Here is a 15,481-nt window from a genome sequence, read left to right on the forward strand (position 1 = left end):
CAGCCATCCCTGGGTTTACCTATTATCAGCAGTGTGACCTGGGCAAGTACTCAACCTCTCTGTTACCTCAGCAGTACAAGCAGGGAAGTGACATGGAAGGCTGTTGGGTGAATGAAATAAATGGAGATTCTGTATGTAGAGGACTTGGCAGGATGCCTAGCATATAGTCGGCACTCTCTGAATCATACCCTTTATTAATATAATAAAAATAAAATCTGAATCCTTATGCATATTTGTAGAATCTTCCAAGTTTGGGATATTTTTTCCCCCAGAGTTTCAGAAGTGTAAATTTTTCTCACATTTAGTCAACCTGGACTATTAAAAATGTGGTTGTAGAAAATAGAAAAGTACTGGCTGATGTTTATTTATGCCATAGGATGCAAGGACAAAGAAAACTCTAACTTTAAGAACTTCTAAGCCACTAAATGACCTTCTGTGTTGGACCAGTGGTTACCTGATGGAATTGATAAAAGCCTTTTGTCTGCATCCTACTTGCAATTAAGTCTTTCAAGTGATCAGTGCCTTGATTTCTCCTGTTCTCAGAGAGAGGAAGAGGGAATGGGAGGTAAAGAAGGGAGCATGCTAAGATTTATGTTTTTCTCCAACATATTTTTATGAAAACATTTAAATAAACAGAAAATTTTACCTTTTGCCATATTTGCTTTCTCTGACTCTCTCTCTAGATAAGTTAAGTAATCAATGAATAGACAGCTAGATAATAAATAGCCATATTAGATGTGCTCCTTGCTGCTGGGGTTTCATTGTTTCTAGGTACTTCCTGTGAACAGTGCTAAGAATATAGTTTTTAAATCATGAGTTCATATTGATATTTCCAATTAAAATGTAAAATGATTAGGTCACTTCTTAATTTTATATTTGCATATCATTTTTCTTGCACTGAAAATCTTGATTTCTAATACTATGCATTTATTTTATACTAATATGTACCTAAAGCAAATTCAAAATTTCAATTCCAGTATTATTTACTACTAACAATAAACCAGGCATAGACTTGCATGTCGAAAGACTTTCTGAAAGCCCTTGTTAGCCTGATATTTCTTGGGTAAGTCACTTCTTTCTGAGACTGTCTTCTGTTGTCTAAAATAAGGATAATGATGATTATTGTGTTGTTTGGAAAGTTCTTGGTTTGCAAGTAATATGAAACTCACCTCAGTCTTACACAACAGAAGGAATTCACTGATTTATATAACTGGAAACTACAAGGTTAAATTTCTCTGGATCAGGAGGCCCAGGTTCTTAGATGAGGCTATCAAGTTTGAAACTCTCTCTTGAACTCTTAGCTCTTTCTCTTTCCCACCACCCTTTGGCTACTCCTAAACTATTATCCTGTCCGCTCTAAGGGAGACCTCACCTGAGGGAACCATGCTTGGCAATTGAACACTATTTAACGTAGCCATTACATTGATAATTTGAATCTAGGTTGCCTGGGATAACATCCAAGGTATTAAAAACCTACCATCTACTAGATACACTGCTAGGCATATCAAGTAATCTTCCTCACATCTCTGTAAGGGAGGGATTGTTCCCATTTTGTAGGTGAAAAAACTAAGGCCCAGTGAGATAAGGTGACTTGCCCATGGCCTCAAAGCTGAGATTCAGATCCTTCCATCACACTTCATGCCTTTGGAGGTGGGGACAAAACAGCACAATGTACAAACTACTCTGAGTATGTAGCAGAAGCCCTCCGCCTGCCTTCACACACACACACATACATACACACACCACTGTGGACTTTTGAGAGCTCTAACTGCATATTAAACCATCTCTGGGGCCTAGTGTACCCTTGTGCCTAAGGGCTTTGGGGGAGGAGTGAGAATGGAGTGAGAGCAGACAGCTAGGCCAGCCCACCACCAACTGTGGCTATGCTGTAGCCACATCATAGGTCATGGGACATGGAGTTTGGATTGAACTCCAGTGTTAGGAAATTAGTGTTTCACATTGAAGCCTGTTTTCTGTTTAACGTGGTTTTTACATCTCCTGCACTGAAATCTGCTTTGTTGTCACTCTGATGATTGCTAATTGATGAAGCACACCTGGCTCCAGTTGGCCTGTTAGACAAATTTAAACCCAAATCATGGGTCTAGGATGCTCTCAGCTGGTTAACTGGTTCATCTCTCTATTTTTAGGTCAGGGCTTCAGTCCCATCTTCCAGTGCCGTGTGTTTATGACATGTGTGTAGAGAGCGACTAAGAAGCTGTCTTTTATAGCTGTCATCTTGTTATAAAACTTAAAAAGGATTTAAAGAAGTGTCAAACAAGGACATGAGAATTTATTGGATCCAATCTCCTTATTTTCACAGCTGAGGAAAGGAAGACTGGAGAGGGAAACAGAGGCACAAATAAGCAAAGAGTCAGTGAGGTTGGGGTAGTGTGTTTCAGGGAAGACTTGGGCTCAAGATCCTATTGACATTCATTCATTCAAAATATTCATTTAAATTTGGTAGTCTCAAAGAGATAGAAAGTAGAATGTGGTCGCCAGGGTTGGGGGCAAAGGAGGGAAGGGGAGGTAGTGTTTAATGGTAGATGGTCTGTTGGGGAAGATGAGAAAGTTCTGGAGACAGATGGCGGTGATGTTGCAGAACAATGTGAATCTACTTAATACCACAGAACTATAAAGTTAAAATGGTAAACGTATGTATCTTCACCACAATAAAATATATACATACTGAATTCCTACTGTACGTCAGGCACCATACTTAATGTTCAGGAGGCCTCTGGTATATTCGCCACAAACATCTTTGCTATAAACATCTTTGCATTTTCACTGCAAACATTTTTGTGGTACAATTAATTGGCCATAAGATGATTCACCATGAAATATTAGATAGCTGGTTGACAGTTTGGTTTGCTTTTGGCAGATTTAATGTATGTAAGCTGGTTGTCAGTTTAGTGTCATGTCTCCATTATATTTTATCAAGCTGAGCCTTCATAATGGGCTATACAGTGACAAGGAGATGTGGTGGTCTTAAAATAGTGCATGATGACAACTATGTGTAAACCAGATTGCAAGCCTACATGTTGAGTCAGATTGCATACTAAGCTTGAAAATGATAACACAGATTGCAAATCCTTTGGTGAACATATTATCCCCTCCTACCCATTAAAACCAAAAGTTTACCAAGCTACAGAAAACATAAAATAGGCAACTACTAATTTACAACTGTCTGTGAGAGCATTAATTATATTTTTAGTTGGAAACTGATACCTCTCTTAGTGAAGGAAGAAATTGAAGCAAAAAAGGGGAAGTGCATTGCTGAACAAAGAAATGAATCAAGTCCAAAAAAAATGTATAATGCTATGAACAAAAGACCTTAACGATTTTTTTGCAATAGTCGTTTTTAAATCACATTATTAATAGTTTGTTTTGTTGTGTCATTTTTAATGTTCCTCTTATTTTTTATTTTATCTTTAATGACAAAATTTCCTTCTGGCCAATTAGTTGTGTAGCGAAAATGCTTGCAGCCAAATGTCAAGAAGCACTCAGGATAAGAAGATGAGGAAAAAAGGTATTGCTGCTGCCACCGCCCTGGAGCTGACTCTATGTATGTGGCCCACTTGAGAAGTCCAGAAAGCTGAGAGGTCTTGCAGCTTGGGGACCAGGTCTCTGCAGGAAAGTCAGGGGCACTTTTGAGAACAGACATCGTCCTGAGGTCTGAAGGAGAAGGAGCTGAGCTTTCCAGGCAGATGCACTAGAATGTGCAAAAACCTGAGGTGGAAGTATGATGCTTTTGAGGAACTGGAAAATGGCCAGATGGGGGGAAACAAGGCCAGGTCACGAGAGGTCAGGCAGGGGCCCTGGCAAAGGTTTTTGCCTATTTTATATTTTCCATAGCTTGGTAAACTTTTGGTTTTACCCTAAAAGCAATGAGGAACTTGTAATATGGTTTAAGCCTATGAGATTGACCTAATTAAATCTGGCAGATTTCCCCTCAGTCCCTTCACACTCTGGTGTAACTATTAGAAAAAGTGGATGAGTATGGTCTGGGGCTACTGTGTGAATCCAGGCCAGAAATCATGGCTATGACCTAGGTCTGGTGGTGGAGATAGAAAGGAATGGCCAAGGTCCAAGGTGTTTGGGAGTGAAAATGACAAGATTTGATTATGGGGGGGTGACAAGGACGGAAGCTCAAGGCTGGTTGTAGAAATGAATGATGGTGCGCACACTAAATTCACCAAATTCAAATATGAAAGACAAAGCATTGTGCATTTTTCTTTAATATTTGTTAGAATTTTAATACATATTAGTATTTTATATAGTTAGTATAAATCAGTATAATATTTTTAAAAATTCTCTATATATAGATAGGTCAACTGGTCACTATGACATGCACTAGCCACCAGGGGGCAGACTCTCAATGCAGGCGATGCCCCCTGTTGGTCAGTCACTGTGCTCACAAAGCCAACCTCCCAGAGTCAGCCAACCTCCGGTGGTCCCTCACCCTGGCCGGCCCAAATAGGCTCAATTGCCATCACCAGCCAGGCCAAGGGACCCCACCTGTGCACAAATTTGTGCACCTGGCCTCTAGTTATAAATAAGCAAGAAGCAAGATTTTAAAAATCAGTAGTAATCCACCACCTGAAAGAACCCTTGTTAAGATTGTATTGGAGCCGAAACCGGTTTGGCTCAGTGGATAGAGCGTCGGCCTGCGGACTGAAAGGTCCCAGGTTCGATTCCGGTCAAGGGCATATACCTGGGTTGTGGGCATATCCCCAGTAGGAGATGTGCAGGAGGCAGCTGATCGATGTTTCTCTCTCATCGATGTTTCTAACTCTCTATCTCTCTCCCTTCCTCTCTGTAAAAAATCAATAAAATATATTTAAAAAAAAAGATTGTATTGGATACGTTTCCAGATTTTTCATACACACACACACATACACACACACACACGGAAATGCATACTTTTATTTTTAAAAACAGGAGTATATTAAATATACTATTTTATGGTATGCTTTTGATTCATTCAACAAGATATTATGATTATACTTCCACCACAAAAAATAAATTATGTCCCCAAGATGACTTTCAGTGACTGCGTATTATTTCATCGTATAGAGAAATGCAATTTCTTCAACCAGTCAGTTAATGTTCAGCATTTCTAATTTTTCACTGGTCTAATAGCACTTCAGGGAATATCTTGCATCCAAATCTTTGCCCACATCTTACATTATTTACAGATAATTGAATTTCTACAAGAAGATTCATAGGGTCAAAGTTTATGCATGTTTTCAAGGCTTTGGAACACACAGCCGGTCTGCCCTCCAGAAAAGTTGCACTAAATCACACTTCAACAAATAACAAAAATCACCATAATGGCCAACACTTACATAGCTCTTACTATGAGCTTTGCACCCTTCCAGGCCATTTACATATACTCACTCATTAATCCTCCTAACAGGACCACAGAGGGGCACTACTATTATCCCCATTGTACACAGAAAACCAGGAGCCCAAGGAAATACCTGTTTCCCCACACTTTTGTCAACACTGAGTGGGAACCTTTATTTTCTCTTTTTTTTTGGGGGGGGGGGTTGGGGAGGGGATGGCATTTCATTAATATCTGATATAGTTTATATGAATCAATGTAATATTTTCAACAACCTTTTAGGTTCAATATCATTCTTTATATTATAAAAGGAGAGAAAATAGGGTACAAAAAGTTAGAGTGATGTACCCAATGCTACACATCTGATAAAGGAAAGAGCTTAGATTTGAAGTGTGTTCTCTCTGGTTCCAGAGTCCATATTCTTTCTTCTGTTATCACACTGCCTCCTCAGCTAGAGGCTAGGGTATTTGGAAATTTAGTCTAGTTCTTGAGTAAAACTTCTGGAAGATCTTAGGATGGGAACTCTGGGAAGAATTCACTCTGACCTTCTCCATATAGCATATGATGATAGGGTGTCTGGGGCTGGTACAGAGGTTGCCTCCCAGCCTCATTGGCGCTGTGATGCAGCAAACACATCCAAAAATATGTTAGAAGAGAGAAAGGCCTTTATAATGAGCTTTTGTCTTGTGAGGTTTTAACTACTGTAATTGCCTATAATGTGAAGGAGTGTATTTTTCTATATGTCTGTTTTTATTGTGTCTATCTGCATACTTGCTTTTTTTATTTTCTTTTGTTTTGTTTTTAACTCACTGGAATCCTGGTGGGTATTTTTCCTGTGAATAGTTTTGCCTACTCATATGCATACACACACACACACACACACACACACACACACACACACAATAATAATAATAATATGAAGGCTAAATGGAGTAGAATTTATTCTTTACAAAAAGCTAGTGGCAAAGTCTGAGCTGATGACTTTCTAATCCATACTGTATTTAATTGGCTGTATTGAACCATGGTACAAATTAAGTCTTCTCTGTAATTTATTCTGTCAGATGGTAACCCTCCAAACAATTTGATACTTCATTTAAACATTGGTAAATGGCTCATGGAAATGCTAACGAAAAAAACAAGATTTAGTGATGATCAGATACGAAACCCTCTGTTCACAAAATGAATCCTATGTGAAATGTCTTGAATTAATCTGATTCAATCATTCATTGAACATTTATTGAGCAACTACCTTGTGCAATGTATGTCTTCAGATGCTTGGTTCTTCCTTCTTTTTTTAAAAAAATTATCAAACATTATCGAGCATTTATAGTTCAAAAGGAGCAGTATTCGGAGCTAGGATAAGATTGAGAAGGACCAGAAATCAATCTTTCTTTTTAGGAGCTCACATCCCCATAGTGGAGAGAAAGTATGTTCTTGGGACCTAGAGGTTTTGCATGCTTAGTTCTTTCTGCCTAGGATGCTCTTTCCCCTAATTTTCTGGGGGCTCCCCATTTATCCTTTGATGCTGGGTTCAAGGTCAGCTCCTTTGTCAAAACTTCTCTGATGCCATTCTTCATTCCTACTGTGACCCCAAGTAACATCCTACTCACACATTTACTATAAAGCTTGTCTTGCTGTAGTGTCTTTGCTTCTCTGTATTATGCGATTATTAGGTCCTTGAGGGAGGGACTCCATTTTAATCATCTGGATAGATGTAGCACTTAGTATGAGACCTGGAACATAACAGCTTCTCAAGAAATACATATGGTGTGAAATACTGGATGAATGGATAAATGTGAAACAAAATTAAGAAGTAGGAAGCATCCCAGATAGAAAAACAAATGCAATGCAATGAGATCTAGGGACAGGTATTACGACTAAGGGGAATGGGACAGTCAGGAATGAGCAGGATGTGGGAGCCAGGCCTCGAAGCATAGATGTGATGTAGTTATGTGGAGCCGATGAAGTGTGAGTCAGGGCTGAAGAGCGAGATCAGCGTGACCAATGGCACAGGGAAAGTACAGACCCTGAAGTGGGAGAGATGAGTCCTTTAGATTATCTGCAGCCAAGGTTACCCTGAAGTTCACTCACAAAAGGAAGATCAGACTGGATTGAGGAGTTTGATCTCTGAATTGCCCTTGGAATTGTTCAGTAACAATTTTCATCCACAAAGTAATGCAGAGGGTTCTGAGCAGGAAGAGTAAGTGAAGCTGTGGCAGAGAGATGGGGTGTTCTTGAAGACTCTTTTTGTTAAGAATTTTTATTGATTTTTAAGAGAGAGAGAGAGGAAGGGAGAGGGAGAGAGAAACATTGACATGAGAGCGAAACATCAATTGACTGCCTCCTGCACTCCCCCTAGCAAGCATAGAGCCTGCAACCCAGGCCTGTACCCTGACTGGGAATCGAACCAGCAGCCTTTTGGTTCATGGGGCAATACCCAGCCAACTTAGCCATACCAGCCAGGGTGAAGCCTCTATTTTTAAAACCTGAAACTGGCTTTGATTTTTGGCAGTGCTTTAATATCTGGACTAAGTTTTTCCAAAACAAAAATTGTGTTTTCAAAAGAGATGTGGAAGAAGGATGACCAGAATCCTCCCCATTCCCCTCAAGCCTGGGAATTTCAGATGCTTCCAGAACAACCCATGAGGTCCCAGGAACTTGCCACAGAAACCTGGGATGAAGCAGTGCTTCTCTCCCTCACCTCATCTTCCCATGGAGGGCCGGGCTTCCGAGAGTGACTTCCAGATCGTGCTGGTTTGTCCTTTTTCTTTAAGATGCTTACAGCTGGCCTTTACTCAGACCTGATTTATAATCTTCTCTGATCTCAGATTCCTGCTGAAATCCAGAACAGCCTCAGCTGTACTTCCCTATCCAGCAATCAATCCCTTTTTCATTCCAGTTTGTCAGGGGTCATGGTTTTGTGAGAGAGACACATCAACTGGTTGCCTCTCACATGCACCTCGACCGGGGCCGGGGACCAAGCCTGCAGCCGAGGTGTGTGCCCTTGACCTGACTAGGGAGTCAGGGGTCTAAGAAAAGGATGCCTTGATTCTATGTCATCTTGTTTCCTTTTCTCCATTCTTTGTCATCCTGAGTAGGGAGAATAGGACCTGGGTTTAGTACTGGGCCTGCCAGAATTCTCTCAGTTCTTTTATGAATAAACTCAGAGTTGAAGTAGATGATGTTTAAGGCTCCAACTGTCTTTGATTGTGCTGATAAAATCTCCTGGAAGACCCGAAGCAATTTTGAGGCTCAATGAACAAGTATATGCAAGATCCTCTGAGTTGCCAAGATGAATGCGATAATACGACTGTGGGATTAGCAGGATTCTAATGTATTTGTATTTCCAAGTGTCTATATTATATCTGCACGGTTAAGGTTGTAGAAAGTGGAGACACATCCCCTCACGGACTCTTAGTTTCCAAATGAATGAGCCACTTTCTGAGCATTCCTTTTTAACATGTCATAAAATTAACTGTGGAAAAAGACAATGTTACAAATATCTTTAAGCACTTTATGCACACACGCAGCTACACTTTACAAGGCAATATTAGGTATTATTAGGCATTAAAAATGTTTTGATTTTAAAACACTTAATGAGGATTCTCAGGTAAATTACATCATCTCTGTCTGCTGCCTTGCATCGTAGGTGATATGTTACTATTGCACAATCATCGCCAAATCTAATTCCACCAGGAAGACTTCTAATCGCGGTTTAATTTTAGAGCAATATTCCACTTAGCAATCAATAAGCTACTGTCGTCAAACTTTGATTTAATAGGAAACGTGGATAACATCCTCCACATTATGCAGAGAGAGGACTACTTTCAGGAAAGGGAGAGGAGAAAGTCTTTGTCTCCCACTTCCCCTGCTGCCTACCATTGGCGCTCGCAAAAGCCTATAAATCAATACCCCCACGTAGTGTGAATATAAGTCTCATCAATTTTACATCATTAACACCATGAAAAAGCTACCGCTTTTTGAGCAGTTTTCTTCTGCTGGCGAAATATGTGCTCTTAATAAAACAAAGATGAATGGATTCTGATTATTCTCCTAACACACACTTCTTTCTTCACCAACCTTGTTTGTGTTGAAATCCACTGGAATTATACAGTGATGTCCACTATTGCAGCTAGGGATACTGGGCGCTGACAACACCCTCCAGGCATGAAGTCCAGTGGGCAGTGGGCAACCTGGACATGGTATGATGCTGAAGGGAGCCTCGCAAGGGGAGTACAGAGGTTACTGAACGGTCAGAATCGAGAAGGGTAAGGTGTGCAGCAGATTCTGCAGGGATGACTCACAGTCAGGAGCCTGGAAAGGTGGCACCAGCCTGGGAAGAGATGTTTTGGAAGACCCGGGCCAGTGGTCCAGAACTAAGGTGATGACCGGCATGAGAAGCAGATGTCCACTGCCCTCAGAGGCTGGTTGTGTGCTGTAGGTTCTGATGGCTCACAGATCCAGGGAAATAGAACAAGACCTTAGAGAACATCTAGTCCAGTGGTTCCCGATATTTTCATGACATAGTTCCTATTGTGTGCCATGTCTTCCTCCATGGGCTCAGTAAGGAGGAAGATTTGTGTCCCCCCCCCCCCCAAAAAAAAAAGAATGCATTGATAGTCATTCACTTTCCTATTTGAATTATTTGAGCCCATAATGAATTTCCAATGAGAATCTGCTCCAAGATCAGCTAAGGAGTATAGCTACCTGGTACAATCCCAAATAAACTTCGCATTTTCATTTGCATGCACAATGAAATGTGCAGTCTTACTAGGAATAATTATTCATTTCTGTTTAGCTTTTTTAGATGTTTAAAATTGCTTGGGAGTTCTTTTTATTACCTTTAATGACCCAGTAGGTCCAGGGCTTTGGATTAGGAGTCACTGATCTGATACAAACATCTCATTTGATAGAGGAATGCGCTGAGGCCCATATAGTGAGTGCCTTATGTCCACACAGTGGCTAGAATTCAAGCTTCTTAATAGCCAGCATGATGAAAAGGCCCTTCAAGTTATAAAGATCTTAAGCAGGTGCATACATATTCCTGTACACAGAGTACTGTTTAATGAGCATTTTTTTAATGTAGACTTAATAGGCAAATGGTTGTAAAGGTCACTATCACCAACAGGATGGTGAACATTATTTGTTGAAGCTTAGACAATCAAGGCAGGGAGGTCAGTTTCAGAAGATTTTCAAATTACTGACCAGCTATCCCAGTTTACCTTATTCAACAACTCAGGCCAGGAACAGTGCAAGGTTCTGGGGTGACAGAGATGAGGAAGACAGACCTGGTGGGGAAGACAGGCAAGGGACCAGGAAAATATGTCTGAGAAGAAGGCCTTGGGAAGCAGGCCCCCAGGGAGCTGTATGTGAAGAGCCCATCAGGAGTTTCATGGTCAGGTCACTGGGACTGACATTCCATGGAAACACAGAAGGGAGGAGTTACTCCTGCAGGGAGAGGGAGGGTGAGCCTCGCTCAGGGGAGGTGTCACGAGGTGGTTCTATTTCAAATGGCCTTTGAAAGAGGAAAAGATTCGAACCAGTGGATAAAAGAACAGGCAGACAGAGAGAGAGGGACCAATTCGTGAACAGCCTGAGATATGGGGGACCCCACATCTAGCCTAGATGGTGACTTTGGACAAGTTAGAGAAAGGGGTTTGTTCCTCAAGACACTCAGTCACCATCTGTGAGAACATCGTAGCCATGCAAAGGCACGGTTCTATGATTGTGAATGGCGCCCCTGTGGCCGTGCAGGGTAGGTCTTCCGCCTGGTATGTGATTGTGTTACATGTCCAGCCAGAACTCGAGCGGGGCTGTGTCGGGAAGAAAAGGATGTAGCAGAAACCTCCGCCACTGAGTGGAGCTGACTGGCTCGGCAGGCTGAAGGAAGCCAGCACACAGACGCTCAGCCAGCGTATGAGCAGCCCTGTTTACCTCTCCGGTCACAGCACTAAGACCTTGGAGGGGAGACTCCCTCTCTCACGGGCAGGCACAGCTCTCTTTCCTTCCATCTGGACCAAACAGCTTTTCCCAAGCCCTGTGGGCCTATTCACACGTAGCTGAAATGCATCTCTCATTGATTAACAGCTCGAAGGGAAAGTCCCCTCAAAGATGTTCTTTCTTTTGTCTCTCGCAGGCCCTTCAGCATCACCATGCTGTTCACGAAATTTCCTACATTGCAAAGGACATCACAGACCACCGGGCCTTTGGCTACGTGTGTGGAAAGGAAGGGAACCACAGATTTGTGGCCATAAAAACAGCCCAAGCGGTGAGTACCCCAGAAGAGAGGACACCTTCCCTTGTGACTTGAGGGGACAGTCGCACTCTGCTATCTGGAAGCCCGCTGTGATGTTTGCCTCAGTGATGCCGGTACTCAGGCTCCCATCGAGAGAAGCTACACAGCCTGGAAGCGGGAAAACACTCATGCCCATCGGTTTTGTTGTTGTTTTTACTAATGGGTATTTCGTAAGGACTCACTATTTTCCTTTCTGATTAAGCAGGTTTGGAGGCACAGTATACAAATAAGTTTCCTTGTGTTCATAGCCTCATTTAAAAAGAAAATAAGAGAAAACAAACAGCCACTTTGCATAAGGCCTACCCTAATTTTATCGTATCCAAAATTACTAATAAATAAAAGCATTGCCTTTTATGCCTGTGATTATTATGAATTTACAAATATAATTAGTTGGAGAAATGAACTTTAGCCTAGATGCAATTTGCTAAACCAATACAAACAAGGTAGAGTTAATTAAAGATGGAATGCTTTCAGTTTAATGGGAAAAGGAAGAGCTGTGGGTTGTAGCCAGCGCACACAAAAGTGGGCCTTCACAGCTCAGGCGCATCCCCTTATGAATAATGTGTTTTACCACCTTCCACTCCAGGCTGAACCTGTTATTCTGGACTTGAGAGATCTCTTTCAACTTATTTACGAATTGAAGCAAAGAGAAGAGTTGGAGAAAAAGGCACAAAAGGATAAGCAGTGTGAACAAGCTGTGTATCAGGTATAGCTGTGAGTTTATCCCGGTACTGGGGAAGATTGGGGCTTAAAATAAATAGATGTGAAAACTGACAGTCAGGGCTTCTCTTCCTGCTTCCAAATAGCAATACAGATGAAAGGCTCTCCTGTAAATTACCAGCTCAGAGGCGAGCTGTGAGAAATGATCCCTTATTCTCTGAAATTCTAGACATGTAAGAGAAAGGGAAATCTTGAATCCAGAGGAAGATCAGGGGAGGATAATGAAAGAAACACAATTGCTCTTGCTGTTGTTACAGTGGGTGGGGGTGGCTGCAAGGGTTTTGTTGTTTTTTTCTGTGTGTTTTCTACCTGATGGCCCCCCAGCCTATCCTACGCAGAACTGGCTTCTTTACTGTCCTGTAACTTCTGAATCCAGTCTCACATCTCTCCTTATGTCCTCTGCTCTCACCTTCCCTGCCCTCGCTCTGCCGTAGACAATTCTGGAAGAGGATGTTGAAGATCCTGTGTACCAGGTAATTTCTGAAACCAAATGGGTTTTTAGGGTCCGGAATGGCTAGGCCTGTGGTATGGACGCTGCATCCGAGACCTGAAGCATCGGCTGCCTGCGGAGCCTAGACAGGGACAAGGTGGTTTCTGAGGGTGAGGGCTGCCAGCACCCACAGGAGCCAGTTTCCATGAAAAGGAGCCGAAGTGTGACCAGCATCAGTGACATGGGGTGTGGTGATGTGCTTTCCCATCTTGCCTTGCCTCATCCCCCTCCACGAGCTGTAAATGTCTGATCCTGGAGCTGAACGTCTTCATGAGTCTCTTGAATATTCTGAGTTCAGGAGAGAGACTGAATAATGAGGTGGTTTCTCTGAGTCAAGAACTGGAGATGGGGACTGACGTTCTGATGACATTTGAATTCAAACCCAAAGGCTGGGTTTGTAAGCTTCAGAAAGGCTGTGGGAAGTCTCTCCCAGCTTGATCAGCCAGGCTGCCCCTCTGATAAGCTGGCTGGTGCCCAGGGGCTGTTGTGAGGAGGGAATGGGAGATCCTAGAGACATCTCAGCCCACAGCTTTCTCTGCACGCTCTTCAGGGTTGCAGCCCAGGTGTGTGTAGAGACATGACTTCTCTTGGGCTCAGGTATGTGCTCTGCTCAAACAGGTCCAGGGAAAAGGGAAGAGGTGGCCTCCGCCCCTCACCCCACATGCTTATTCCCAAGGAGAGAAAGAAGCCCAAAGACGTACTTGCTGGACATAAAAGAAAACCTGAAACTTGTATTCTAACTGGGACACATGTGGGTTCTACATACGTGTGTGTCACACATGCATAGGTGTGAATGCATATTTTCACACAGAAAGCTGCTATGCCGAAAGTAAGATAATATGGATTTTTAAAGGCAGCATAATATGGATAACTTGTATGGAAGAAGTATCTAGCACATAAGACTAACAGAAGTCAAATGCACTTAGTGATGGCCCTTTCTTTACAGTGAATGCTGAGGCGAGGATTTGTTTATAATGCGAGCTCCGCCCTTGGCCAACCAGCTCCAGAGAATGAAGAATGTTGGCCTTTAGAAATGGGCCTGTCCTTTAGAGTCCCAAACACGCACATGGGCAATCTGATAGCTAATGCTTAAAACTGAGAATGAAATCCGGGTGGTATTTATGGGATGAGGGAATTTGGGGCTTATGAGCACTTCAGAGTTGACTTAGGAGCCTGAGCCTTTGAGCAAAGGGGGGCGACTGCTGTGACCCAAAGTTTACAAAGTTGGGACCCAGGCATTCCCAGGAGATGTCATTCCCACTCAGCATGCCACACAGGCAGGCAGTACTGAGACAAATGCCACTGAGTGAGGAGACTGTGACTCCAGAAGAGCTGCTGGGCCCCGTGCAATCATCACGAAGGACTGACTGCCAGCCATTTGCAGATTTCTTTAGAAAAGGCAGAAATGTGTGAGGCCCACCGGTACCTCAGTAATTCAGTGGTCTCACTAAGATGTGTTCCCTTGTGCCCGTTTCTTTAATGCTCACTGTGATTTGTATCTTAAATTCCAAATGCCTTTTTTTCCCTCTTTCTTTTTCCTCTGACCTTTCCTCTCTGGCCGCTGCATGATAGTACATTGTGTTTGAGGCTGGACACGAACCAATCCGTGACCCCGAAACGGAAGAAAACATTTATCAGGTATAAAATCGCTTCTCTCTCAGCGTTGCACCATCATCAGTAGATGTCCTGCAGGGTCTGAAGGACCAGGGCTCTCTCCGCACACACTCCACGCAGTCATTCCAGGCTGGTTAAGATACCTCTGCTTTCGGCTTCCCTCCAACTTACCAGCAGTTTTCATACCTGATCATGGAATGGTTAATGACCAGTTGGGTACAGTGTTTTAACTTCTAATGGATCTTAACTATTTTCAGTTGACTCCAACATCAGCTATTCCATTTTTCTAAATTAAATGTCTGCTTATGTGAAAAACCACGAACACACTTTTAATCCATTTCATTCTCACAAGTATTCGATGAAGTAGGCATTCGAATTCCACTTTTACAAGGGGAAGCTGAGACTCAGAGAAGCTGAGTAGCTTTCTCAGGGTTGTACAGTTATTTAGGCCTGAGCTCAAACCCAGGCAAGGGTGTGAAAGGCTAAGCTCGTGCTCTTCCCCATGCATTCCCATCAAAGAGTTTGAGTAATTGCAGCCTAGCAACACATGAAACAAATATGACGACCTCCAGTTTTCACTAATTAGAATTTCAGTCCTCATTTGAATATAAACATTAGAGAAGTAGGAACAATTTTAATGTATTTCATAAGTGATTTTAATTTTCTTAATTTACTTAGTTGTGTGGTCTGTTATTCTGCCTTGGGCACACATTACTTGTGTAATAAAAACAAAACAGATTTTCAGTTTGCATCAAATGCATGGACTTCTAAATGACCAAAATATAATGTTGGCTCCATCAAGTGCTCAGTTTTAACCAGCCCTGTGGAATAATAATCTAAGCACTGTTGACCCTTGAACCAATGGGTTTAAACTACATGAGTCCATTTATATGTGGATTTCATTCAATAAATACCTGTTCTGTTTTTGATTTTTGGTTGGCAATCCGCAGATGCAGAGGGCTGACTGTATGCATTGATCTACGCCATTCTATACAGAGTACTTAGCATCCACCAATTT

At 42.2% G+C, this 15,481-nt stretch overlaps 1 protein-coding gene across 8 annotated transcripts in view; it reads left to right on the forward strand.

Moving 5' to 3' along the window:
* DAB1 (DAB adaptor protein 1) overlaps positions 1–15,481 on the forward strand; it is a 397,889-nt gene that overhangs the window by 320,565 nt on the left and 61,843 nt on the right. For 5 of the 8 annotated variants that reach the window (XM_059689405.1, XM_059689406.1, XM_059689407.1 and 2 more), the window contains exons 5-8: positions 11,481–11,612; positions 12,226–12,345; positions 12,794–12,832; positions 14,422–14,487. In XM_059689405.1, coding sequence (XP_059545388.1) covers positions 11,481–11,612; positions 12,226–12,345; positions 12,794–12,832; positions 14,422–14,487 — 357 coding nt within the window. The remainder of the gene's footprint in view (positions 1–11,480; positions 11,613–12,225; positions 12,346–12,793; positions 12,833–14,421; positions 14,488–15,481) is intronic. The other 3 variants (XM_059689408.1, XM_059689409.1, XM_059689410.1) reach the window with 1 other exon arrangement.

This window comes from Myotis daubentonii, chromosome 3, assembly GCF_963259705.1.
Source record: "Myotis daubentonii chromosome 3, mMyoDau2.1, whole genome shotgun sequence".
Lineage (NCBI taxonomy): Eukaryota > Metazoa > Chordata > Mammalia > Chiroptera > Vespertilionidae > Myotis > Myotis daubentonii.